At 45.5% G+C, this 27,428-nt stretch overlaps 1 protein-coding gene across 2 annotated transcripts in view; it reads left to right on the top strand.

The window, feature by feature from the left end:
* LOC140387905 (uncharacterized) overlaps positions 1-27,428 on the top strand; it is a 58,604-nt gene that overhangs the window by 17,497 nt on the left and 13,679 nt on the right. For both annotated transcript variants that reach the window (XM_072471201.1, XM_072471200.1), the window contains exons 6-15: positions 797-889; positions 1,628-1,714; positions 3,898-4,008; positions 7,236-7,406; positions 11,670-11,760; positions 12,095-12,201; positions 13,383-13,583; positions 20,729-20,860; positions 21,851-21,929; positions 25,303-25,490. In XM_072471201.1, the coding sequence (XP_072327302.1) occupies positions 797-889; positions 1,628-1,714; positions 3,898-4,008; positions 7,236-7,406; positions 11,670-11,760; positions 12,095-12,201; positions 13,383-13,583; positions 20,729-20,860; positions 21,851-21,929; positions 25,303-25,490 (1,260 nt within the window). The remainder of the gene's footprint in view (positions 1-796; positions 890-1,627; positions 1,715-3,897; positions 4,009-7,235; positions 7,407-11,669; positions 11,761-12,094; positions 12,202-13,382; positions 13,584-20,728; positions 20,861-21,850; positions 21,930-25,302; positions 25,491-27,428) is intronic.

The following is a 27,428-nucleotide window of genomic DNA, read 5'->3' as shown; positions in this document are numbered from 1 at the left end:
TGCCACCAGACTCAGGGTGTCTCCCTCGGGGTGCCCTGGCTAAGACCTCAATTGCTGCACAAATTTATTTAAACCATCAAACCCCCCCCCCCCCCCCAATCACACAACCCTATTAGTCACCCCCACCAGACCTACCATCAGTCACCCCTGCCTGAAAGATGAAGAGCAGTCCAGGCAGTACAGTGAAGAATCACTGCATTTTCATTTAGCCTTTCCTAACATCGGCGGCCTCAGACAAAAATCTTTAAAGCCCATCTTATTTGTTAAGGTTTAAACTCATTATACCAGCCTGACACCGTAGAGCTCCTTAACACACTTAGCCAACCTTTCTTCCTACAATCCTCAGGCTTTTAAACTCCAAGCGAGTTAGTAATGTCTGCTTTGTCTCAACTTTTTCCCAATTTTTTCATCAACCTTGGTGGAGCTCGCAATTCAAGGAAAAAACGTTACAGACAGGAGGCCATTCGGCCTTTTGTGTCTGTGCTCGCTCTTTGAAAGAATACCCCTGCTTAGTCCCACATTCCTTTTCCATACCCCCGTAAGTTTTACCTTTTTGAATACCTGTCCAACTCCCTTTTAAGGATATTATGGAATAAAGTTTCACCACCTTTTCAGGGAGAGCATTCCAGACCCCCAACTCATGACTGAGGTTCCTTGGGAAATAAGCAAAGTGCTAGAAGATGGATGAAAGCCAGGTTTAGGTTTGGCTGGTTGTGTGTTACTCAGTTCCACTCTTTTGCTCACATTCCTCCACCTGTGGCGTTTACAATAAAAGCATGCTCTTGTCCATCGGCAGATCCACTACAGGCTAATGGTGCAGATACTTGATGAGAATGACAATCTACCAATATTCCTGAAAAAAAGTGTTCAGCCACTCAACGTCAGCGAGGTAAGAAACTGGTGTCTCGTACAGTAAAGAAAAATAACTTGCATTTATATAGCACCTTTCACAATCTCCAGATGTTCCAATAGACTTTACAGCCAGTCCAGTACTTACTTGAAGTGTAATCAGTGCAGTAACCAATTTGTGGACAGTAGGATCCCACAAACCCCTAACACTTCTCTTTGAAATAAGAATATTTTGCATCCATCTGAAAGGCCAGAAAAGCCCATCCAAAGCCCTGAGCACAATAATCCAGGCTGGCACTCCAGTGTAATACTGGGAAAGTGTTACACTTTCAGAGGTGCCGACTTTTAGAGGAGACAATAAGTCAAGGCATCATCTATTCTCTCCAATGCAGGTAAAAGATCCTGTGGCATTATTATATGTACAGAGGGGGAATTCCCCTGGCCAATATTTATTCCTCAACCAGCATCAGTAAAACCGATGTTTTGGTCATTATCACGTTACAGATTGTGGGACCTTGCTATGCACAAATTGGCTGCTGCGTTGCAATAGCACTTCAAAAGTTCTTCATTTACTGGAAAGTCTTTTGGCATGTCCTGAGGTTGCAAAAGGTGCTACGTAAATTCAACTTCTTTATTTTGTTTTTCTTCAGGCTTCTGTCTGAAAGCTGCCCTTAAAGCAAATAACCATTGCACTCTGCAATTTCTTAGTTTCAAACCACCGAAGCTTCTGAAGCATTTTTAAACTCTTGCTTTTTTGTTCCATCCTCCGCACTCACAGCTGACACCAGTGGGAGATGTCCTCTTCACTCTGCAGGCACATGACAAGGATGGTGACGACCTCATCTACATGATTGACAGAGCGTCGGTAGGTGAAAGTTTAAGAGAATTATGACTGTAGAATGAGATGAATACCCATTTGGGACGAGGGATGGTACAGCATCTTACAGCAACAAAGGAGGCCTCTTGACCCATCATGTCTAGACCAGCTCTTTGAAAGAGCTATCCAATTCATTCCAGTCTCTGCTGTCTTTTCCCATACCCCTGCAAATGTTTCCTTTTCAGCCATCTACCCAACTCCCTTTTTGAGAGTTACTACTGAAACTGCTTCTACCATCCTTTCAGGCAGTGCATTCCGGATCATAACAATTTGTTCCATAAAAAGAAATTCTCATCTCCCTTCTCGTTGTTTAGGTTACTGTGTTCCTGTGTCCTCTGGTTACTAACCCACACCACTGGTAACACTCTCCTAAATCAAAAAACGTGATCGTTAATATCTTCCTAACATTCTCTGCTCCAAGAAGAATACTCCAATCTTCTCTAGTCTCTCCACAGAACTAAAGTCCCTCATACACTCAGTTGGTGAAACACGCAGCTGGGAGACGAGGAGCTCCTATGCCGCTGGGTCTGGGAGATGTTGAGCCTGTGAGGAGGTGCAAGGTGGGGTGAAATTTTTTGAGCTTTGTTTCAGTTTCCAGGGAAGAAGATGCAGTGAGATGAATGGAGCTTCTGTGGTTGCTGTGGGCCTTTACATTTGGATCCGAAATTAACCCAGCTAGGGGCAGGGGGAGCCTAGCATTGATATGGACACAATTAACATCTGGCATAAATGAGGGTATCTGAAAACACCATGACATAGCCACCTAATTTAAATATACCCACCCATTTGGACCCGCTAGTGCCCATCGTTTAGTGAGCGTGTCACACATTACGCTGCAGTCTGTGGCCCTCAATCGTGACAAATCGCGGTAGGTGCTTGGTCTCAGTTGGGCCGGAGCTAAGAGGAGGCAGAAATCTGAGATGTGCTGAGCTCAAGGAATGGCGTCGTGAATGGTGATCTAGCTGACTCTGGGGTGCCTACGAATGTCACTGAAAGAGATCTGCATACTGGCTGCACTCCCTGCATTTCATCACTGCGCTGACAGTGTAAATAAAATGGTGAAGCTTATTTTAAAATGGGGGTAGGGAGGGACAAAAGAGTAGAAGTTGAATCTTGTGGCTTTTGGGTGTAAAACAGACAGAACGAGAACCAATTTCCAGGACCAATGCCCCATGCCCAAAAGACGGCTAATAGACACCTGACCTGTTACTGAAATGAATCATTTTTCAGGAGTCCTGAACAAGCAAAAGCCCCCTCTGGGAAATTGGATATTGCACAACAGGAGTCAAATCTGCTTCCCTCTGGTTTTGACAGCATATGGCCACCGAGAATTTAATTTGGGGAAGTAATTTTAATAAATTATTGCTGAGGATCAGAAAGAACAGAAGAAATGCTTTTATGGACTCCAGTTTCCTGATTTCACCAACTCTGCCCCACTCACAAGCCCACCCACATCTCCAATTCCCACCCCCACCCCAGGCTCCATCGTCAAGCCATTGCTAACAAGGCATGCTGCCTGATAGCCATATTTTGAAGATGGGTGAGCTGCATGTGGAACTGCCAGCTGCTCGCCTGTCACTGGGGCCTGAGGCCTCTCACTTGATCCACCCATTTCCCAATCCTTAAACCTTCAGGTGGAGCTCAAAGTAATCACAGCAATTCTAGTTTGAATCCTAGCTGAAGTGTTCAGGTCATTGAGTAGGGCAGCTACCCAGGTGAAAACATGACAGTAATTACAGAAATCAATAAATAGTGTTTAGGTGGCCCCATTCCTAACATTATAGGTGGAAAGGAAGGCTGGAGGAGATAATTACTCCATGCTGTAAGACCCTGGGAGAACAATTGTTGGAATAAGAGTTGCTGCATTGAGTCTTGTCTCAAAAAAGAGAAAGAATAAAACTCATGGGTATGGGCCAAGTGGGGCTGGGGAATTAAAGGAAATGTTGTTTGCAGCTCAAATGGAGAAGGAGCAGAAAGTTGAAAGGAACAATGGCAATAGAAAGATCAAAGAAATAGAAACAAAAAGGTTGCCATGGATAGAGTTAGTAAGACCAAGAGAGTTTGGGGGAGAAAAAAATGATGTGTCAGATGAGACGCTTCTTCCTGTCTCCTCACCTGTTGATGAATGAGTGGAGTTTATTGATCTTTCAAAATGCGTCTCTGTGTTGTAGAGTGATGCAAGATTCTTCAAGATTAACTTGCCGAGCAGCGGTCAGGTCCTGTTGGCCCAACACCTGGATTTTGAGTTGAAGGAGGAGTTGGATCTGATGGTTTTCGCCCTGGTACGGAAACTCAATTTTACAATGAGCGTTTTCTTCTTGCGTGCCTGAAGCTTCCAACCGAACAAAAACTACAACCCAGGAGCCTCAGAGAGTGGGGTTGATCCATAAAATGTCAGTGGGATCGTCCAAATTGATTCTGCAGTGAAACTGAGAGAGTGGGACTGATATTCATGGTGGTATTGAGATAGTGGGGTTGACATCAATGGTTATATTTGGACAGTGGTGGTGATATCCACAGTAACATTGAGGGAGTGATGGTGCTTTCTGTCATGAATTTGAGATAGCAGGGTTGATATCTGCCTATTATTTCTTTGGTTCAAGACTCCTCGTTATTTGAGTAAGTCCAAGATGTGAGTGACTTTCGAATTCTCCCAACAATGCAATAGCTCCTCTATTGATCCTTAATGCTAACTTGAGGCTGGTATCCACAGTGCTATTTAGAACACATGTGTAAGATCCGCGATGATATTAAAACAATGGTGGTGATATCTGCAGTGAGACTGAGATAATGAGGGTGATATCTGAGGTGATATTGAGACTCTGGGAGTGATATCCACAATGATATTAAGATATTGGGGAGTGGATGATATCTCAGGTGATAATAAGATAGTGGGGCTGGTATCCAAATGTTATTGAGACCTTATGGATTATATCTACAGTGATATTAAGATAGAAAGTTTGGTTAACATGGTTTCCTGCACTGCCTCCCTGGAGTCCCCTGCCCACCACTGGTTCGCTACCAGTGGTGGTGGGATTCATCCGGGCCTGAGGATTTATCTATTTTTAAGCCCGCAAAGCACCCAATACCTCCTCACTTCCTATGTCAAATGGCTCAAGGTCTCCACAGTCCCATTTCCTGAATCTGTACCTACGTCCCTTTCTCCTGAGTAAAGACTGATGAGAAGTATTCATTTAACACCCTAGCAATGTCCTGTGGCTTCACACAAAGATTTCCCCCTTGGTCTCTAAAGAGCCCTACTCTTTCCCTGGTTATCTCTTCCCCTTAATATATATATAGAATATCTTAGGGTCTCCCTAATCTTATTTGCAAATCCTTTCTCATGCCCCCATTTTGCTCTTCCAATTGCTTTCTTAAGTTCTCTCTTGCATTTCCTATATTCCTCTAGGGTCGCAGTGGAATCTATCCCTTTGGACTTGTTAACTTCCTTTCTCTTCTTCCTGATCCAGTCCTGGGTGGTCCTAGACCTCCAGGGTTTCCTGAACTTATTGCTCCTGCATTTCCCCCTAAAGGAAACATGTTGGACCTGCATGCTCTCCATTTCCTATTTTAATGCCCTCCACTTCTCCACTGTAGCTGTTCCCACAAGAAGCTGTTCCCAATCAACTTTGGCCAGGTCCTGCCTTATTTTAGTAAAATCTGCCTTGCCCCAATCCAAAACCGTCTTTTGCAGATCATCTTTTTCTTTGTCCATAACAATCTTGAACCATACCGTGTTGTGGTTGCAATCACTAAAATGCTCCCGCACTGCCACATTGGACACTTGTCTGGCCTCGTTCCCCAGAACCAGGTCCAACACGGCTCCATCTTGATGTGCCTTCTACATATTGATACAAAAAACACCCCTTGATACATTTCAATAAATCCTCTGCCTCCAGAACCTTTATACTATGACTATCTCACTTTATATTGGGGAAATTGCAATCCGCTAGTATAATTATCCGATTATTATTCATACACACAGTAAATTGTCTACATATCTACTCCTTTATTTCCCACTGACTCTATGGGGGCCTATAATACACTCCCAGTAATGTGGCTGCCCCGTTTATATTCCTAAGTTCTACACATAAAACTTTGTTTGAAGACCCTTCCAAGATATCAGGGTGGATTCTCCGTCAGCCGACGCCGCAATGGGGAAAGCTGATTTGGCGGAGAATTGGTCGTCAGACCAAAGTCATGGCCGGTGCCGGGCATCCGCCAGAATGCCATGCTCCGGTGCTCGACAGCAGTGTCAATGAGTTCTACTCCACATGTACAGTAAATTCCATCCGCATATCATTAGCGGGCTTGACCCGGTATTCTCCGGGGCCTCCGAGATGCTCCACTTTCGCCAGGAGGAATTACCGATGGTGTGTTTCACTTGTAGTTTCAAAAATTGGGAAATAGGTCCATGGCCAATGGGGGAGAGAGATGAGGTAGAACATGCAGAGGCGTGATCATGGGCTGCCCAGATCTGAAGCCCAGCTCTTTAGTGTTTGATTGTTGGCAGCTGGCTCTATGTGCTGACGCTTCCAGAGTTCAAACCCTGGCACTGAGCAAATAACACAGCGTCCTAGACTCACATTCTAAGCTGCAGAGAACTGTGTCTATCCCGCCCCCCCCCCCCGACTATACTGTCCTCTAGTAGCACTACATACGATTGACTTCCGCAATTGAATGTCTCCCCGCACCACAGTGCCATGGTTCAATCTTTCATCCACCCGGGAACCCCTCTCTCATCCATACAATCTGCAAGAACCTCAAAACTGTTGGACAATTGCAGGGGCTGAAGCTCCTCTACCTCTACCTTCTGGGTCCCAAACCTGCCTCACCCACAGTCACAACCTCATGTTCCTGCCTAAAGACAAGTCCCCCAATTGCAGCATTCTCTTTATTAGTACGAGTAGTTTTGGACCTAATTTTAAGTGATTTCAGAAATGTCATCCTCAGACCTGAAGCAAATTAAAAGCCAGGATTCTGAGGAGACCTTTCCACATTCTGAAAGGAGGACCCAGAGATGGCACAATGAGTCTCAATTCCAATACCATGAGAATGCATGTTAAGGGGGAAAAAGTACTTGGCCTTGGGAAGAACAACAGCAGAAAATTGGGAGATGTAATGACAACAGTACTGTGAAAATAATAGAGATAAGAACAGGAGTGAGAGAGAATAAAGTCAAAGTGATAAGAGAGAAAGAATGGAACTAGAAGTGGAAAGTTGGAGCGAGAGGGGAGAGGCAGAGCAAAGTCAATTGAAGTTATCATTAAGGTTTTCTAATTTTATCATGAACCATAACTTGCCTGGAATAGTCCTGGAATTGTTCCTGATTCACCAACATAACTTCAGCAGATATGGTGCGTAGGAGCAGGAATAGTTCTGAGGAAATTTCAAGTCCTTGTTTATCATGTGCAGGTTACCTTTGTTGTTGCGACCTTTCTCCATTTTCCTCCCCAATTAACTGAGTTTAGCAATTCCTGCATCAAGTTAACATTGATCTCTCACACAGGAAATGAATACCAAAGAGAGATACAACACATCAGCGAAAATGACAATCAGTGTGTTGGACGGGGATGACCAATACCCAAGATTCCTTCCCTGCAACTTCCTGTCACATGGAGGGGCCAGAATCTGTGTCAACCCGGTCTACACCGGAAACGTCACTCAGACAAAGCTACCGGTAAGAGGGAGCCAGGAGAAGCATTCTGAGTGGGTTTCATGCAATTGGGAGAAGGGTCATCAGCTTGGTAAAAGCAATAGATGTATGGGACTTGATTTTTGAAATCCCACCACAGGATTCTCAGGACAACCAGCCCAACAACATCATAATCTGAACCCAATTCTCTCCTCATTACTTGCCCAGAGATTTGTTAACTCTATCAAAAGAAAAGTCGCAGGGATATTTTTAAAAGTTGCACATGATTTAGTTATTTTCTTTGAATGCTTTTGTCTCTTAGTAATAAAATGATTGGGGATTAGATAAAAAGGGCTGTTGGATACCCAGTCAAGAATCATCCAAAGAGCTTGCTTGACTCTCCAATTGGCTATGGGACGGAAGAGCTCCATGAAGGTGGAGATGTCAGGTGATCAATGGCAGATATGGTGAACTGAGTGGTTAGAGGTGCAAGGTCACGTAATGAAACCTCTAGGAATATCATAGAATTTACAGTGCAGAAGGAGGCCATACGGCCCATCGAGTCTGCACCGGCTCTTGGAAAGAGCACCGTACCCAAGGTCAATACCTCCACCCTATCCCCATAACCCAGTAACCCCACCCAACACTAAGGGCAATTTTGGACACTAAGGGCAATTTATCATGGCCAATCCACCTAACCTGCACATCTTTGGACTGTGGGAGGAAACCAGAGCACCCGGAGGAAACCCACGCACACACGGGGAGGATGTGAAGACTCCGCAGTGACCCAAGCCGGAATCGAACCTGGGACCCTGGAGCTGTGAAGCAATTGTGCTATCCACAATGCTACCGTGCTGCCCGAATATGTTCAACTCAAGGTAGCAATCCGAGTGGGAAGGTTCCTGATGGATTCACACTGCCATGGAGGGAAGGATCAGGAGACAGATGCACTGGTGTTGTGGGTAGCCACCAGAAGTCCTTCTAAAAAAAAAAACCTTTTGTCTCCACCTTGATAAATGCATCAGTTAAAGCCGAGGCCTCGAAGATTGGGATTTTACAGAGGGAGAGGAAGAATTCCCGCGATCAGAGGGTGGGTGTGTGGATCGGGGAGGGAACCTGCACCCAGTCCAGATAATGTTCCCAGCAGGGGTCTGGGGTCCGGTGGCCAGGGACCCCAGCTGTAGCCGGGGGTGCGTGTGTAGGGCAGGCTCGTTGGGTGGCACCCTGAGAGATGGCAGGGAATGTAAGGGTGGGGGGGGGGGGGGGGGGGGGAGGCCCATAGGACTCGGGCGTACATGGGTGGAAGCCCTAGTTGATTGTCGGTCTCTCGCCTTCTCCAATTCCTTACAGATATCACACATCATAGAATCAAAGAATCCCTACAGTGCAGAAGGATGCTACTTGGCCCATCGAATCAGCACCGACCGTTGGAAAGAGCATCCTACCTAGGCCCACTCCCACCCTATGCCCGTAAGCCTGAAATCACACCTAGCCTTTTTGACTCCTGATGGGTTGGCACCCCGGATGAGCCGGCACCATCAGATGGAGATCCTGCAGGAGAATGAACATGTGGCAGTGGGAGAGAGGGATCATTATGTCTGGCATGCTTAACTCACGTGTGACAGTCCATCTTGGTGGGAGCCGGTGGCTATTCACTTCTGCGGTGCAGGCCAAGCTCGATGTCAGCGACGTCTCTGCCCTCGGCCACCCTGGCGACCTCCAGACCCTTTCCTCTTATGGGATGAGGACTCTGAAATGTCCGGCACTCTGCTACCTATCTGGACCCTTTCCTATCTGTTAAGGGGCAACTTCTTCTGCGGGGACAAAGAGAGGGCATTGTGAACCACACATTTCATTCATCGCGGGGATGGGGGGCTATGTCAAGGGAAAGGTGTGGGTGCCGCTGCTGGGTGGACTGTGTGGATGGGTGCCAGGGTGTGCTGGGGTACAGGCACGTTATTGTGCTGGGGCTGGTGCGGTGCCAACCACAGAGCTGTCGGGTGGGGGGGGGGGGGGCGGGGGTTGTGTTGCAGGTGGGACACCCGGTGCCAGAGGGCCGATGCAAACTCACCCGTGTGGCCCGGTGGAGGTTGTTGAGCTACTTGCAGCACTGTGTGGCGGTCTTTCATGTGACACTCTCCACGCTGATGGCCACTGCCTCCCAGATGGCACTGGCTGACCTGTGGCCGACCCTCTGACCCACTTGGGGAAACAGGGTGTCTCGTCTGGACTCCATCGCATCCAACAGTCTGGCTAGGTCGGCATTTCCAAACCGTGGGGGTGGTCTGCACGGTGACATGGCTGCTTGCTGTCTGGGGTTTGCTCTGCGGGATTGGTGTAAGTTCTGCTCCCCCTTGTGAATGGGGAACTGCCGGGCATGCTCCAGGCGAATCAGCTGGCGGGACAGTCTTTTCCGGCATAAAGGCCGAGGGGCATCATTACCGGCCCTAATTGGCATCAGATACAGGGTCGGCCATCGGGACGCACCCGGTAATTCTAGCTCACTAACACACTTAGAAGCTTTCCCGTTAGCTCGCGCCCAATGGTTCTGCGATTCTGCTTTTCCTCACAAGTGGAAATACTCGCTCTGTACACGCTGTCAAAACCTTTCATCATGGGCAGCACGGTGGCGCAATAGTTGGCATTGCTGCCTCACGGCGCCGAGGTCCCAGGTTCGATCCAGGCTTTGGGTCGCTGTCCGTATGGAGTTTGCACATTCTCCCCGTGTCTGCGTGGGTTTCACCCCCACAACCCAAAGATGTGCAGGGTAGGTGGATGGCCACGTTAAATTGCCCCTTAATTGGAAAAAAAGAATTGGGTACTCTAAAAAAATTTTAAGAACGAAAAAAAACCTTTCATCATTTTACAAGCCACTGAGGTCACTCCTAAATCTTTTTTCAAGAGAAATTTTCACCTTTGGCTATCGGATATAATGTTGCAGTTCTGGTATCGTCCTTGTAATCTTTTTGCACTCTCTCCAGTGCCTTTGTATCCCTTTTATAATGATGAGCAGAAATACAGACAAGTGCGGTTTGAGTCAAGTTTGTATAATTTCTCTACTTTTCAATTCTATTATTTTGGAAATAACCCTGGTACTTGGTTTGTTTTCCTCTATATGAGCGGACGCCAATCTATGAGTTGTGACACCAATTGGGGGTGTTGAAATAGCAAATGAATTAAAATCATGTAAATGTCCCATCCCCTCAAATTGTCCCAGCAGTGGGAAGTAGCCAATTACAAGATGAATTCCCAGCAGTGGCACTTTGATTTGGCTGTGGTGATTCTGATCAGCTGTGCTGTGACATAACTATGTGATCATGTACACACGTCAGAGGTTTCTGAGCGACTTCTTGGTGCGGTGGTAATGTTTATGTGTTGTATTATATGTTGATCTGTAATAAGCCAACGTTACTAATAATATGCTGCTTTATTGCTGTTTTGGGGCTTGCGATATGTTAAAATATGTCTGAAAAATAGTTTGGGAAGTGCTGTTCTATGACTTCATTAACTTATATCGCTACCATTTGTACTCTCAATCTCTTTGCTCCTCTTTCCCATTTAAATTCTTATTTTCCAAGTAGTAATACAAGAGGTTGTGGATTCAAGTCTCATTCCATAGACCTGCGCACAAAAATCAGGCTGAAACTCCAGCTCAGTACTGAGGCAGTGCTGCACCATCAAAGGTACTGTCTTCCCAATGAGACCTTAAACCAATTCCCTGTCTGCCCTTCCAAGTGGTCTTCAAAGATCCCATTGTTCCCTATCCAAAGAAGAGCAGGGCAGCTATCCCCGGTGTCCTGGCCAATATTTAAATCCTCAATCAACATCAGATAAAACAGATTATCTGGTCATTATCACATTGTTTTCTGGGAGCCTGCTGTGTATAGATTGGCTACCATGTTTCCTTCATTACCATAGTGTCTACACTTCATTCGCTGTAAAGCACAATCGGATGTCCTAAATTGTCAATGGTTCTATATAAATGTAAGTCTTTCTTTCCTTCTTTCTTGCTTCCTTTCTCATCTTAAAACTGGCAATACCACTTAGAGAGCTGGACTATGCCACATTGCAAGAGGAGGTGCCCTTGCAAGGTTGGCGTTAAGGCATTATGCTGGGGTATTACAGAGGTGTTTTTTCTCTCTAACAAACTCATTCTCTGGTTGATCTAACATTGAGGACATAAAATAGGAGCATGTTCTGTTCCCCAGCACTGACTGGCTTCAGCATACTGACACATTTCAAATGTTTTGTGAAAAAGTCTGGAGGAGATTCCAGTTTGTGCTGATTTCAGTTTTGTTTCTATTACAGTTCCGTGCCCTCCAGCTCTACCCGGGCCCCATACTGGCAGAAGATGGAGACATGGGACTTCAAACAGCAATTATATACTCAATTCTTGAAGGTCTGAGCTCTGAAAGACAAGCAAATCTGTTCAAATGGCCACCTCTTAGTATGAAGTAAAATAGCTTTAAAACCCCCCACTATATAATAGTACTGAGGGTGGGGTGGATAACAGAGGATGTTGTAATTGAAAACTTTATACTGAGGGTGGGGGTGTAACAGAGAGAGTGAGCTGAGGTGATGGGGGAGAGTGAGAGAGCTGCGTTGTGTGGTCAGCGGGAGAGTTGCGATTGAGGGGTCAGTGGGAAAACTGGGATGTGAGAATTAGCAGGAGAGATGAGGTGGGGTTAATGTGAGAGCTGTAGTGTGGTCTCACTGGTGTTTCTCCTCTGCAGGTGATGATAATGGCAGGTTTGAAATCAACAATGTTACTGGAGCGATAATGATGAGGCGGCCAGTCCGGAGCTATGTGCAGACTCCCTCGTTCTCTCTGACAGTCATGGTAAAGAAAACACAATCAGCCATTATTCAGTTTTTAAAAACAATCGGTGTGACAATGAGTAAACAGGCTATCATGCAATTGTCCAAGACTTCCATACTGGCCACTACCTGCTGCAGATTAAACCATAAAAGGCCCCCTCCTTCAGCTGTATTGTCAGGGAATGGATCAGAGCAGAGTGCAATGATTCTGGATAGATTGCTAACCCTCTTTCCCTCCCTTCTTCCTGCAAGCCCTCTTAGGTTTAGTGCCAACTCAGCTAACTCTTCTTCAATTATGAACTTAGATAACAATCATTGGCAGATATTGCAGCAAACGTTACATCAGAGTCAAGACTGATCTGTCCTGAGATCCACAACTGACTCTCAGAGGTCACTGGGTCGCATCACAAACAGGACCCCTGGCTGAATTTCCTTTTGTACTCCAGGCCCCTACTGTTACTTTGGCCAGGATTTCTCACTTTGAAAAGCAGAGAAACAATGTTAATCATTATCAAACTTTGCTTAGACCATATTTAGGGAGCTGTGCAGGTTCTGGTTTCAAAATTACATTAAAAAAAAGATCCTGAAATGGATCATATTGAACTGAAAGAGGTGTAACTATCATGATGGCTTGAAGAGACTGGGATCCCTATCTCTAAAAAAGAGAAGCTAAAGGGGTGACCTGATAGAGGTCATTACAATTATAAAGATGTTTAATATGATAGAGTAGATGTTTCCTTTTGTTTAAGTCCAAAACCAGGGATCATGAATATAAGATGGTCAATAATTAGGTCATTTAGGAGTAACTTCTTTACTCAGAATGTGGAACTTGCTATCACATGGGAGTATTTGAGGTGAATAGCATAGATTTGATAGAGGGAAAGTTGGATAATAAAGGAAAATGGAACAGAAGGATATGCTGTTAGTGTGCGATGAAATATTGTTAGAAGAGGCTAATGTGGAGCATAAACACCGGAATATGTCAATTGCCCAAATGGCCTATTCATATGTTGCAAATAATATCTCAAATTTGGAGACTAAGCCTAGGGGTCAAGCCTGGGGTCTCCTGTTCTGCATGACCCATTACACACGCTAATGTGTTTAATATTTAAGAGTGAAGTGCAAACAGGAAATAATAAGAGTGATTGTGTGTATGACACTCGGGTGAACACAGCTGAATTACTTTCATGTTCTTCTCTCGAGGCTTCCCAGGTGGATGACCCCAGTAAATACACAGTGACCAAGGTGTTGATTCACGTCTTTGCCCAGAATCGCCATCGGCCACGGTTTAACAAGATCGAGTATAAGGGATTTGTTCAAGAGCAACCAAGCCCCCTTGCCCTGGTTGTCACTTATGGCAATAAACCCTTACTGGTGAAAGCAGTGGACCAAGATTTCAAAAACGTGAGTTCTGTTTACTTTCCAGATTTCTTCCCCCATACCTCTGCTTTTCCGCTGTCAGGAGTGACAATGAAACATTAAACCAAGGTTCCCTCTACTTGCCAGGCTTGATGTGAATAATCTGAGGCTATATTTGAAGAGGGCAGGTGATTTCTCCCAGTCTTGAGCCCACCATTTATCTCAAAGGGCTAGGATTATCAAAGAGAGGGAAGGGATTCTTTAGTTGTATTGAGCCTTGATCATGCCCCATCTCACAGAATCAAGGAATCACATAAGGAGGCCCTTTGACCCATCATGCCCATGCTTGCTCTTTGAGAGGGTTGTCCACTTAGGCGCATTCACCTTCCATTTCGCCAGAGCCCTAAGATTTGCCCTTTCTCTCGTGAATACAATGTTCAGTTTTTTCTGAGCTCAGGACAAAGATGTACTTGTAGGGGGAGGAATGGGAGTGCAGAGCAGATTCACCACAATGATACAGGGCTTAAAAAGTTAAATAAACTTAGCTTATGCTCTCTTGCATTCTGATAGTTGGATTGGATTTTTGTCACGTGTATCGAGGTATGTTTCTGCGAGCAGCTTAACAGATCATTAAGTACATGAAAAGAAAAGAAAAAGAAAATACATAATAGGCCAACACAAGGTACATAAACACCGGCATCGGGTGAAGCATACAGGGGTGTAGTGTTAATCAGGTCATTCCATAAGAGTCGTTTAGGAGTCTGGTAACAGCAGGAAAGAAGCTGTTTTTGAGTCTGTTCGTGCGTCTTCTCAGACTTCTGTATCTCCTGCCCGATGGAAGAAGTTGGAAGAGTGAGTAAGTGGGTGGAAGGGGTCTTTGATTATGCTGCCCGCTTTTCCCAGGCAGCAAAAGGTGTAGATGGAGTCAATGGATGGGAGGCAGGTTCGTGTGATGGTCTGGGCGATGTTCACGACTCTCTGAAGTTTCTTGTGGTCTTGGGCCGAGCAGTTGCCATACCAGGCTGTGATGCAGCCAGATAGGATGCTTCCTATGGTCTATTGTAAAAGTTGGTAAGAGTTCATGTGGACATGCTGAATTTCCTCAGTTTCCTGAGAAAGTATAGGCGCTGTTGGGCTTTCTTGGTGATAGCGTCGACGTGGGTGGACCAGGACAGATTTTTGGTGATGTTTACCCCTCGGAATTTGAAGCTGCTAACCATCTCCACCTCGGCCCCGTTGATGCTGACAGTACTTTGTTTCCTGAAGTTAATGACCAGCTCTTTAGTTTTGCTGGCATTGAGGGAGAGATTATTGTCGCTGCACCACTCCACTAGGATCTCTATCTCCCTCCTGTATTCTGACTCGTCGTTATTTGGGATCCGGCCCACTATGGTCATATCGTCAGCAACACACAACAGGAACACACGATCGGGTAGGAATTAACGATAGGTTTAGTAGTGTACACAAAACTACGAAAGACTATATAACTCCTCTCCCCGAAGGGCCACCCTCCCTAACCTGGACCCAGGGCAGGGTTTTTATATTGTGTGGATTTCCCTTAAGGGGAAACCCCACCCCCAAATACCAGGGGAGTCATACTCAGCTGTGTAAGGGGGGAAATGGAATCAAGCACAGTCATTGGGGGTCATAACAGTTGGGTTCTCTGGTCCATGTGTATTTTAAATGATAAAAGGATGTGCTGGGGCAAATACAGAAGTGATTAGCTCAGTCGGCTAAACAGGTAGCATACAATTCAGAACAATACCAACAATGTGGTACTTGATCGCCATTCTGGCTGGCATGGAGTTAGGGCCTGCCTCCTTGCCTTGCACTGTAGTAAAATCGCAGCATAAGTCATGGTTTGGTGAGTCCAAAGAAGGCTTTTACTCCACCTTCAACACCATACTCTCCAACATTCCTTTTTTTTTAAATTAAGAAGCAATTTAGCGTGTTCAATTCACCTACCCTGCACATCTTTGGGTTGTGGGGGTGAGACCCACGCAGACACGGGGAGAATGTGCAAACTCCACATGGACAGTGAACTGGGACCGGGATCGAACCCAGGTCCATGGGGGACTCTCCAACATTTCTAAGGAGGATAAGATCATCCTCCTTGGGGACTTCGACGCCAGGATCGGAAAGGACTCCCAGCTCTGGAATAGAACCATCGGAAAGAAAAGAGTTGGGAGTTGCAACTCCAACGGTTGTTCACCAAATGTGTGGAATACCAGTTTGTCATCACTAACACACTGCTTGCCAAAAAGACAAGTTCAAGACTTCCTGGAGACATCCATGATCAAAGCACTGGCACATGGATCAACTACGTCATTGACCTGTTCCGCCACCAAAGTGATGATCAGTGCAGTCAACTTTTAAAAATAATAAATTTAGGGGATGTGGATGTCGCTGGTTAGGCCAGCATTTATTGCCCATCCCTTGTTGCCCTTCAGAAGGTGGTGGTGAATCGTCGCCTTGACCCGCTGCAGTCCTTGAGGTGTAGGTACACCCACTGTGATGTTAGGGAGGAAGTTCCAGAATGTTGCACCAGCGAGTGAAGGAACAATGATATATTTCCAAGTCAAGATGGTGAGTGTCTTGGAGGGAATCTCCAGATGGTGGCGTTCCCAGGTATCTGCTGCTCTTGTCCTTCTAGATGGTAGTGGTCGTGAGTTTGGAAGGTGCTGTCTAAGGAACGTTGGTGAGTTACTGAAGTGCATCTTGTAGGTGGTACACATGGCTGCCACTGTTCGTCGGTGGTGGAGGGTTTGAATGTTTATGGAAGGGGAAGCAATCAAGTGGGCTGCCTTGTCATAGAATTTCATAGAATTTACAGTGCAGAAGGAGGCCATTCGGCCCATCGAGTCTGCACCGGCTCTTGGAAAGAGCACCCTACCCAATGTCAACACCTCCACCCTATCCCCATAACCCAGTAACCCCACCTAACACTCAGGGCAATTTATCATGGCCAATCTACCTAACCTGCACATCTTTGGACTGTGGGAGGAAACCGGAGCACCCGGAGGAAACCCACGCACACACGGGGAGGATGTGCAGACTCCGCACAGCCAGTGACCCAAGCCGGAATCGAACCTGGGACCCTGGAGCTGTGAAGCAATTGTGCTATCCACAATGCTACCGTGCTGTCCTGGATGTTGTTGAGCTTCTTGAGTGTTGTTGGATCTGCAGTCATCCAGGCAAGTGGAGAGTATTCCATTACACTCCTGACATGTGCCTTGCAGATGGTGGACAGGCTTTGGAAGGTCATGAAATAAGTTACTCGCCGTAGGGATTCCTAGCCTTTGACCTGCCTTGGTAGCCATAATATTAATATGGCTAGTCCAGTTAAGTTTCTGATCAATGGCAATCCCCAGCATGTCAACTGTGGAGGGATTCAGCACTAGGGAAGACCCTGTCAAAGGCTGGCTGACCAGAGAAATTCATCAACATCCTCCGATTCCAACATGACAAGATCTCAGCGACAGTCCTCACTGATGGAAATGAGACAGAAATCTTTGAGGTCAAGACTGGAATCAAGCAGGGATGTGTAATCGCCCCCATCCTTTTCTCCAGTTTCACTGCCACCATCCTTCACTTGGTCAAGAACAAGCTTTCCAGTGGAATGGACATAGTCTACAGGATGGACGGAAAACTTCATTCGAGAAGAAAGCGACAGTGGCATCACTCGTGGAACTTCAATATGCGGATGACATCGCCATCTCCACTCTCAGAAGTGAATCTCCAAATTATGTCTTCGCAGAAGTATACTGAAGAATCGGTCCCCAGCCTCAACCTCAGGTAGACTCAATTCCTCGACCAACCCACCCCAGGACAAGATCCGGTCTCTCCCTCCATCGAGATCAGTGGAGAAACCCTCCCACATGTGGAACATTTTGCCTGTCTGGGGAGCCAACTTTCATCTAAGGCTGACATTGAAATGGAGATCCAATATCGTATCCAATTCGCGAGCGTCGCCTTCGGATGTCTAAGGAGGAGAATCTTTGATGATCGTGACATCTGTGCTGATACTAACATCCTTGTGTACAAGGCCGTCATTCTCCCACCTCTTCTATTCAGCTCTAAAACCTGGACTACATACAGACTCAACCTGAAGGTCCTGAAGGTACCATCAACACTGTCTGAGATGGATTATTCACATCTGCTGGAAGGACAGGCGTACTAACATCAGCATCCTTGAAGGTGCCAAGAATAGAAGCATTGAGGCCATAGTCAACCAAAACCAACTCCACTGTACCAGCCACATCTTTAGGATGCCAGAGTCTCAATTGCCAAAGTAAATATTCTTTGCCCAGCTCAAGGTTGACCCCCGAACTAGAGGAGAAGAAAGGAAGCACTTCAAAGACACCCTGACGACGTACCTCAAAAAATGCAACATAGACGTCAATGCCTGGGAGACCCTTGCTCAGAAGAAACCTAACTGGAGATATCTCCTGACTGAAGGGACACAATTCTTTGAGCACACCCGACAACAAGAGGTCCAGAAAAGGTGCGTAAAAAAGAAATGATCTCAAGAACAAGGACCAAGCCTACCTCCGGGAAACATCTGGAAAATGTGCAGTTGAAGGTGCGGCTCCGTGATATGGTTCAATAGCCAAGCAAGGACCAATGAACCTATGACCAGTGGCATGAAGTTTCTTAGGTGGACAATCATATTCATTAGCAAATGATCGCCGAAGAAAATAATTCAAAATAATACCAACATAAGATCATGGGCGTCATTCTCCGACCCCCCCGCCGGGTCGGAGAATGGCCGTTGGCTGCAGTGAATCCCGCTCCCGCCGAAGTCTCCGGTACCGGAGATTGGGCGGGGGCGGGAATCAGGCCGCGCCGGTTGGCGGGACCCCCCGCTCAATTCTCCAGCCCGGATGGGCCGAAGTCCCGCCCAGAAATTGCCTGTCCCGCCGGCGTAAATCAAAGCTGGTATTTACCGGCGGGACCAGGCCGCGTGGGCGGGCTCCGGGGTCCTGGGGGGGGCGCGGGGCGATCTGACCCCGGGGGTTCCCCCACGGTGGCCTGGCCCGCGATCGGGGCCCACCGATCCACGGGCGGGCCTGTGCCGTGGGGGCACTCTTTCCCTTCCGCCTCCGCCACGGCCTCCACCATGGCGGAGGCGGAAGAGACTCTCCCCACTGCGCATGCGCGGGAAACTGTCGGCGGCCGCTGACGCTCCCGCGCATGCGCCGCATTTCCGCGCCAGCTGGCAGGGCACCAAACGCCATTTCCGCCAGCTGGCGGGGCAACAAACGCCATTTCCGCCAGCTGGCGGGGCGGAAATCCCTCCGGCGCCGGCCTAGCCCCTCAATGTTGGGGCTCGGCCCCCAAAGATGCGGAGCATTCCGCACCTTTGGGCCGGCGCGATGCCCATCTGATTGGCGCCGTTTTTGGCGCCAGTCGGCGGACATCGCGCCGTTGGGGGAGAATTTCGCCCCATAAGTCAAAGGAGCAGAATTAGGCCACTCGGCCCATCGAGTCTACTCCTCTGTTCAATCATGGCTGATATTTTTCTCATACCCATTCCCCCGTCTTCTCCCCATAACCCCTGATCCCCTTAATAATCAAGAACCCATCTCTATCTTAAAGACATTCAGTGATTTGGCCTCCACAGCCTTCTGTGGCAAAGAGTTCCACAGATTCACCACCCTCTGGCTGAAGAAATTCCTCCTCATCTCTGTTTTAAAGGATCGTCTCTTTAGTCTGAGATTGTGTCCTCTGGTTCTAGTTTTCCCTACAAGTGGAAACATCCTCTCCATGTCCACTCTATCCAGGCCTCGCAGTATCCTGTAAGTTTCAATAAGATCACCCCTTATCCTTCTAAACCCCAACAGAGTACAGACACAGAGTCCTCAGTGGGGATTTGATCCCCATTCTGACTGACATGGAGTGAGGATCTGCCTCCTTTCCTTAGCCTGTAATAAAATCACAGCACCAGGCGGCACGATGGTACAGTGGTTAGCACTGCTTCTTCACAGCACCGAGGACCCCCGTTTGATAACAGCCTCGGGTCACTGACCGTGTGAAGCTTGCACATTCTCCCACTTGTCTATGTGGGTCTCACCCCCACAACCCAAAAAGACGTACAAGGTAGGTGATTTGGTCACGTTAAATTGCCCCTTAATTGAAAAAAAAGGGAAACAAAATCACAGCGTAAGTTGTGGTTTGTGGACCCTCGAATAATCGAAGATGCTACATGAAGAGAAGAGGGGAGTCAATACAGGTGCAGATAAACATTTTCCTCTGATTATTTTAGAAATACGATATTTCTTTTTAGTTTGAGACATGAAGCTAGAAATTTGAGGCTTCAGATATGAAGGAAGACTAGGGAAGTTGGGGCTTTTTTCATTAGAATAGACAAAGTTGAGCGGAGGTCTAAAGTCTTGATAAATATGAGAAGTTTTGATAAGATAAATGAGTTAACTATTTTCATTGGTGGTTGAGCTAGTAACCAGACTACCAAATTTAACAACTTCCAAAAGAATCAAGGTATAGTTTAGTCAAATTTTCCTTTATGCCATAAGCTGTTGGAACAGGGAATAATGCTACCTGAGAAAACTGTGGAAACAGAATCCAGAATAAGTTTTAAAAGGGAAGTGGATGAATATTTGAAAAATAAATAGACATTTCATCCCATCACCCTGCCAATAGACATATGGATTTATGATTCTGTCTCTCTAAATAGTTTTGATGTTGAGATATTTAATCATGGACCTATCACCCTGACCATTCCAATGATAAGATAATCACCTGAGATCCCTCATCTCATCAGGACAGTGGTCAAGTCAGGATATAGCCCCTTGTGATGATATGCATAAAACGAGTTTGTACATAATATTATAAAACCCACCACATGGCCCTGTGGCGGGGGAGTTGGGAGTAGGTCGAGCTGGAGGATAGATGTATTTTGCAGTAGCTCTACAATAGTTAATTATTGTTGGTAGTTTATTATTTTATTTATCCTAGTTATCTTATCACGCAGTTGTTTCATAATGAATTATTTAAACTAGATGTTCTGTAGTTCACTTTGGCCAGTCTACAGACCATGACACGTCTCTCAGAATAAATGAGTCGATCATGGAATGCAATGAAAAGGGGATATCGGCAGAAGTGGAAAAGTTCAATTGTTCTAAATTAATGTAAATTTCTCTGCCTGACTTTATGTCTTTGTGTTTCCTCAGGGCAGAAATCCAAATCTTATCTACACCCTGAAACATCAGTCCAATCACACACAGCTATTCCAGGTCACACAAGATGGGCTCCTACTTGCTCGAACTGATTGGCTTCATGCACATGAAAAGTACATGCTGCAGGTAAGGGTTGAGCAATATATTCAAGGGTGGCAGGGGGGAGCAAGAGTTATGATTAAGTGAAATTTTACTCTGCAGCTAACCCATGCTGTGGCGTACAGGAGTGTAGTGATTGTGATACTGGCAGAGTAATCCAGATGTCTGAACCAGTAATCTAAATGCTTCAACTAGCAATCTGGTTCCCCGGTGTTGCAATCCAAATGGTTGCACAGGTATCCAGAAGCTTGGACTAGCAATCCAGAGAGCATGTGTTTCCACAGTTCAGAGAATTTGAACTCAGTTGTTCATGAAACTGTTGGATTTGTTATAAAAGTCCAGTTGCTTCCCTAATGTTTTTCAGAGGAGGAATCTCAGGATCCTTATCCTGTTTGGCCCATATGTGACTACAATCTCAGACTAAACTGCTCTCTGAAGTGGCCAAACAATCCATTTTCAAACTTGCTACCAGCAGTTCAAGAAGGAGGCCAATCACTACTTTCCTTTTCAATATTTATATCAAATATCTCTCTAATTGCCATCATTGCTCTGACTGACTTGCCTCTAACAGTCCCTTACAGAGGCAGTATGGTGGCACAGTGGTTAGCACCGCTGCCTCACAGCACCAAGGACCTGGGTTTGATCCGGCCCCGGGTCACTGCCCGTGTGGAGTTTGCACTTTCTCCTCGTGTCTGTGTGGGTCTCACTCCCACAACCCAAAGATATGCAGGATAGGTGAATTGGCCATGCTAAATTGCCCCTTAATTGGAAAAAGAAGTTGGGTACTCTAAATTTTTTTTTTAAAAGTCCCTTACAGAACTAGATCCCATGTTCTAATAGGCCATTGTGTAGAATATTCCTTCTCTTCCCCCTCTTTATGCCTCCAGTAACGTCCTCAGTTTGGACTCTCATATCACTGATTAACTGCCAATGGAATGAATTTTCACTATTATTCTCAAATACTTTTCATATTTCATTCCAAATTGATACTAAACTTTAGTTTTCACTCATCTGCAGATTGTTGGATCTGACAACGAATCAGGGGATGCGGTCAGCACCAGGGTCAACATTGAGGTTCTGCACTCCAGTCAGCCTGGTAGGCCTATCAACATAAATATAAACCTCTCCTAGCCCATTGATTATACCAAAGCAGTGTTAGCCTGGTAATAATCCCAAATCAGATGATGTTCCAAATCATGGAAAGTATTCCATCACACTCCTGACTTGAGCCTTGAAATGTGGTGAGTGTAGCAAGTTCTGGAGGAAGAGACAACTTTGGAACTACCTTCCACCACAAGGGATTTCCTCATTTTAGATCCAGGTCTGTAGTAGACTGATTGATAGACATCGATTTTCATGATTAGTCAGCAACTCCATTATTCTTGTCTCATATGACTAATAGGGTGGTAAAAGGTAGAAGGACCTTGGTCTTTTTTCATTAAGCAACTCCAATGTTCCTTACTGGGGTGAGTGACCTGTTATCACTCAGCAATTATGCTGAATCTTCCAATGTGCTTAGTGGAGAAACTGATGAGATTGTTTGCAAGTCATCTTTTGCCAACTCATGTGTGGCAATTCATACCGCAAGTCAACAAGTTATTGCTCAAAAGGAAATCATGAATGAATGAGAATTAGCCCATTGTCTCTCTGAGAGTTCCAGGTCTATACCAGAGCATCCTACTGTGATCAGGGCTAAAAGTACTGGAGATGATGTGATCTTGCTGGTTCTTACAATAAAATGGCCTGCTGAGTAAAGCAGTGTGTTGACGTCACAGGATTGCACAGTGCAGTTAGAGCGGCAACAAATATGTGCATCCCCAAGCAGGACTATAATTTCATATAGAACTTCCTTCATCTTCTAGAAGTACTGACTCTTGAAGGGTTACTTTGTACCAGGTAAGACCCTGTGTAACTTATGTGAATAACAGTCCCTTGTAGGTTTAATAGACACTGTAAATATGATAGAGAATAGGAGAACGTGTTTACATTATGAGTAATAGCAGTACCTCTGTCACATTATTGGGAATAGCAGCCCTATCTATGTATATTAAAGAAAACAGCAGTCCATGCATAATATAATACATTGCAACCACTTTGTGTTTTGTAGGGAATAGCAGCTCCTCTGTATCAAAGAAAAAAGTAGCCCCTCTGCATATCAGAAAGAATAACAAGCCCTTTGTATATTGTAGGGAATTGCAACCCCTGTGTACATTATGGAAAATGGCTGGACTTAAGCACATTATAGGTAATAGCAGCACCTCAATATGTTGTTGGGAATAGTAATTCCTCTGTATATTATCGGGAATAGCAGCCCTTGTAAATAAAACAGGGAATAGAAGCCATGTGTATAATACAGGGAATGACAGTTCCTGGGTACAGCCTGTAATAAATGGTACTTTTCAGAATATTTATAGAATTATTTGTAGAAATCTTATGGAGTCCGTATGCTTAGCATGGGGCCGGCAGGTAGAAAAGTTGTTTCTCTTCTTTCTCTGGAAAAACACATCAACAGTCCCCAGAAATGTCACAATCTCCTGGTTCAGGCTTTCATGTTGACATTCCTAAGTCAATAAGGCAGTGTTTTGTACCCTCTTATCTGTCTAAGAAGGGCTAACAAATAGCCCTCAGCATGAAGTAATCTAAAAGATTACCTTAATCGAGTAATGACCCCCACTAACATCTTGAGTACCTGTCCTGTGGTCATTGGCCAGAGCTATTCAGATATGTGATTGACATAAGGTAAACAACCAGCCACTCAAAATAAGTATGTGAACGGGTGCTCAGAAACAGGGGGGCAATCCTCATCAGGCAGCTACCTTTTTCAGATAGGAAGAGACAGGGAAGATGGAGGAAGAATATGAAAGATCTTCCTAATAATAATAATCGCTCATTGTCACAAGTAGGCTTCAATGAAGTTACTGTGAAAAGCCCCTAGTCGCCATATTCTGTCGCCTGTTCGGGAGGCCGGTACGGGAATTGAACCCGCGCTGCTGGCATTGTTCTGCATTACAAGCCAGCTATTTAGCCCACTGTGCTAAACCAGCCCCTTGGCTAAACCAGCCCCTTAATACTTTGGCTACTGAGTAGAGGGTTACTTCCACTGGAAATAGAGACCAACACACTGTGTCTTTTGTTCGTTCATTCTTCAGGATCAGTAAACTGCTCTCATCTGTCACAGGTCGTATGCTTTTCCTATCTATTTAGCTTCAGCTGTCACTACTTAATAAACATAATAAACTACCTTATTAAGTACTTATGAGTGTTATTACTTATTAGAGTAGTACTTATGGGTTTTCAACTGCCTATATGGCTAATCCCAAGTCTTCTAACTAACAAACCTTATTCTACAGAATAACAGTCTTCATATATTTTATATAGCATAGGCAGAACCTCAATATATTAGAGAATAGAAACTCTTGTTTATAAAAGTGGGAATAACAATCCCTGTGTCTGGTATATCAAATAGCAACTCCTGTGTATTTATGACAGCCCCTTGTCTAAACCATAAAAATTGCAGCCACTGAATGTATTATATGGAATAGTGGCACTTGTGTATCTTATAGGGAGTAGCAGCCTGTGTGTATATTGAAGGAATAACAGGTTCTAAGTACATTTATAGGCAATAGCAGCTCCTCTGTATGTTAGAGGGAATAATAGCTTCTGTTTGCCCTTATATGGAAGAGTTGCCCTAAAGCAGCTCATGTATATTAAAGGGAATTGAATGCTCTTTCTACATTATTGGGAAAATAATGTATAAACTGTTTCTTTATAGAGAAATGCTACTCCTGTCTATAGTACAGAGAATAGTAACACCTATTTATATCAGAGAATACCAGCCCTGAGTATAGTGTAGGGAACAGAGGGACTCCCAGGCGTCAATAAATCATTTTCTGGAAGGGCTTCTCTTGAAACCCCAGACTAAAGCCTGTGTGGTGTATTTGAATTGTCATATGGTCACATAATAGGAGGACCCTAAGCATTTTACAGATCTGGTCATTATTAGCCTTGCTTGGTACATGTTGAGCTTCCAGTGCTCTGCATGGTGCTCCAACATAGAGGCGTATAGTAGCCGTTGATTCTGATCATGTACACCCAACGACCACAAGAGACTTTAGTACTTAACATCAGATCACTGGCCTCTGTATTTTGACTCACAGCAGACAGTGTGCATATTATATTCTTCACTGCCAATATTTATGAACTGAATATACTTTGGCAAGCTACCTGTAGCTGAGAACTGATCAGCATTTTTTATTGAATGGAATCTGTCTCTGCAGTGCTGCAGCTGGATCCAAAAATGAGACAAGTCAAAAATTGACTCCTCTTTACAACCACTGAAGTTCACCATAGGCAAACCTTGCAACAAAAAAAAAATGCTTCCCTAATGAATGTCCATTGCCCCCAGGCCATTAGATTCATCCTTTATCAACCTATTTGATCTAATGTTTGTTTCTTTTGCTATTTTGTAGTTCCATCCGTACTCTCCAAAGAAAGCAGGAAGTACAGTTCTAAGGAAATGGGATTATTGGGTGGAATCATTGGTATATTACTCCTCTTTCTTGCTACTGCATTTGTTCTGCTTACTTGTCATCTGAGGCATCGACACAGACAACATAGACAAAGGGGCACTGTCGCGGCAGAACGAAACACTAATGTGGTAAGTTACCCAGACCTGAACATGCCGGTGTATGCAGAATAAATGTGGGGAAAAATGGATCTTTCCCTTTCTTAAGCTGAGAAAACAAAGTTGAAGTAAGTGAGGTGAGACCTAAAAGACCAGTAAATCCAACAAGCCTCCCCTGCACCATGCTGGTCAGGCAATCACGCCGAGCACTTCCCCAACTCCGTCAATCTGCAGCCAAGTAATGGCCTAGGAGAGACAAAAGTAAAAGAAAATCCCAGAGTCAGTTCGAGAAAAATACTCTGTAAAATTCTTCTCCAACCCATTCTAGCAATCAGAACAAGTTCAGGAAATCACATGGACCATGTGAGGCTACCAGGCAGTGTACATATTGTTTGTGTAAATAGAACTTTGTTTCTTATTTTACTTGGTGTGGACTCCGTGTCCTTAATAAAGTCTCCGATGGCGCTATTGAGTGGGGCTAGTATGCGTGTCTCTCCCATTTGCCATGCAAATATATGCATGGTGGAGAGCTCGCCGGATTCTGTTATCGGGCCACCATTTTAATCAGGGAGCCCGATAGTGAGGTCTGACGGTGGCCCCCTACAGTGCAAACCCCCCTCCCGCTGACAGGTGCGGGCATCCTTCCTTCCCCCCCCCCCCCCCCACCACCATGGGATAATACACACGCATGAGGGTGACCCAACCCCTCCCTCACGATGCTCCCCATTCAGAACCCCCACCAGACCCTCCCATCAGAACGCCCCAACAGAAACCTGCATCAGAGACCCTCAACAGTCACCCCTGCCTGAAAGCTGAAGAGCAGTCCAAACAGTAGTGAAAAATCACTGCATTTTCACTTACCCTTCACGAACATATGCTGCCTCAGTCAAAAGTGTTCAAGGCAGCAGCTGTTACAAGTGTTAAGTGTTTCAAAACAGAAAGTAATTAGCTCCTTTTGATGTGGTGAGGGGCTGTTAATCATAGCAAGAGTGTTTAAAAACATTTAAAAAACGCTATTCCCATGCTGCAGGGGAGACGATGCCCCTACCTGTCAGCGAGTGTGGGGGTGGAGGTGCAGATTTGCATTCTGGGGGAAAGAAGGGGCTTAGGATGCACTTTGGGGGACAACTTGACCCACCTCAGGGTCCACCACATCAAGGACACACCTGGGCAAACCTGCACCAAAGCCCGCCCAGAGGATTGTGCGCTGTGGTTGTCAGTATGTAATTGGGGGGGTGGTGAATCCGGCTTTTAGCCCGTTAATCAAATTGAAATGGATGCAAGTTGGTGATTGGCATCCTCATCCTGGCGAAGCGAGTAGCGCTTCAGAACATCGCAATGCGCCAAACCCATTATTCGGGGGGTGCTCCTTTCTCCACCTGTCCTGGAATCCTGATCACAGCAGTGGGGAACGAGAGAATCCTGGCAATATCTCATCAATTGACAATCTTCACATCCCTGGAATCAATTCAATGAAGCTTTATTGCGCTAAAGCCAGTATATCCTTCCTCGGGCATGGAAACCAAAACCGTACACAGTACTCCAGGTGTGGTTTCACCAATGCCCTATATAGCAGCAGCAACACTTCCTTAATCTTATAAACTCAGTCCCTCACACTATCATACTATTGACTCAATTGCTTGCGGTACTTGTTCTTTAATTTTCTTTAATTCGGATACAAGGACAAGTTCTGAATCTCGCCTTTTCATTTCTTTCTATCAAAATGGATAATTTCACACTTCCTCACATTATACTCCATCTGGCACCTTGTTACCCAATCACTTAACCACTCTATATCCCCTTGCAGGCTTTTTTACATCCTCCTCACAGTTTCCTTTCCTGCCTAACTTTGTATCGTTAGCAAACTTGCGATATTGTGCAGGGGGCCAAAACTGCAGGCCAAAAATATACGATGGTCACCAATAGTGACTCAAGAAGAAATTTGTTTAACCAGAGAGTGGTTAGATTGTG

Source organism: Scyliorhinus torazame, chromosome 13, assembly GCF_047496885.1.
Source record: "Scyliorhinus torazame isolate Kashiwa2021f chromosome 13, sScyTor2.1, whole genome shotgun sequence".
Taxonomy (NCBI): Eukaryota; Metazoa; Chordata; class Chondrichthyes; order Carcharhiniformes; family Scyliorhinidae; genus Scyliorhinus; species Scyliorhinus torazame.
This window is presented reverse-complemented; position numbering and strand designations above follow the sequence as displayed.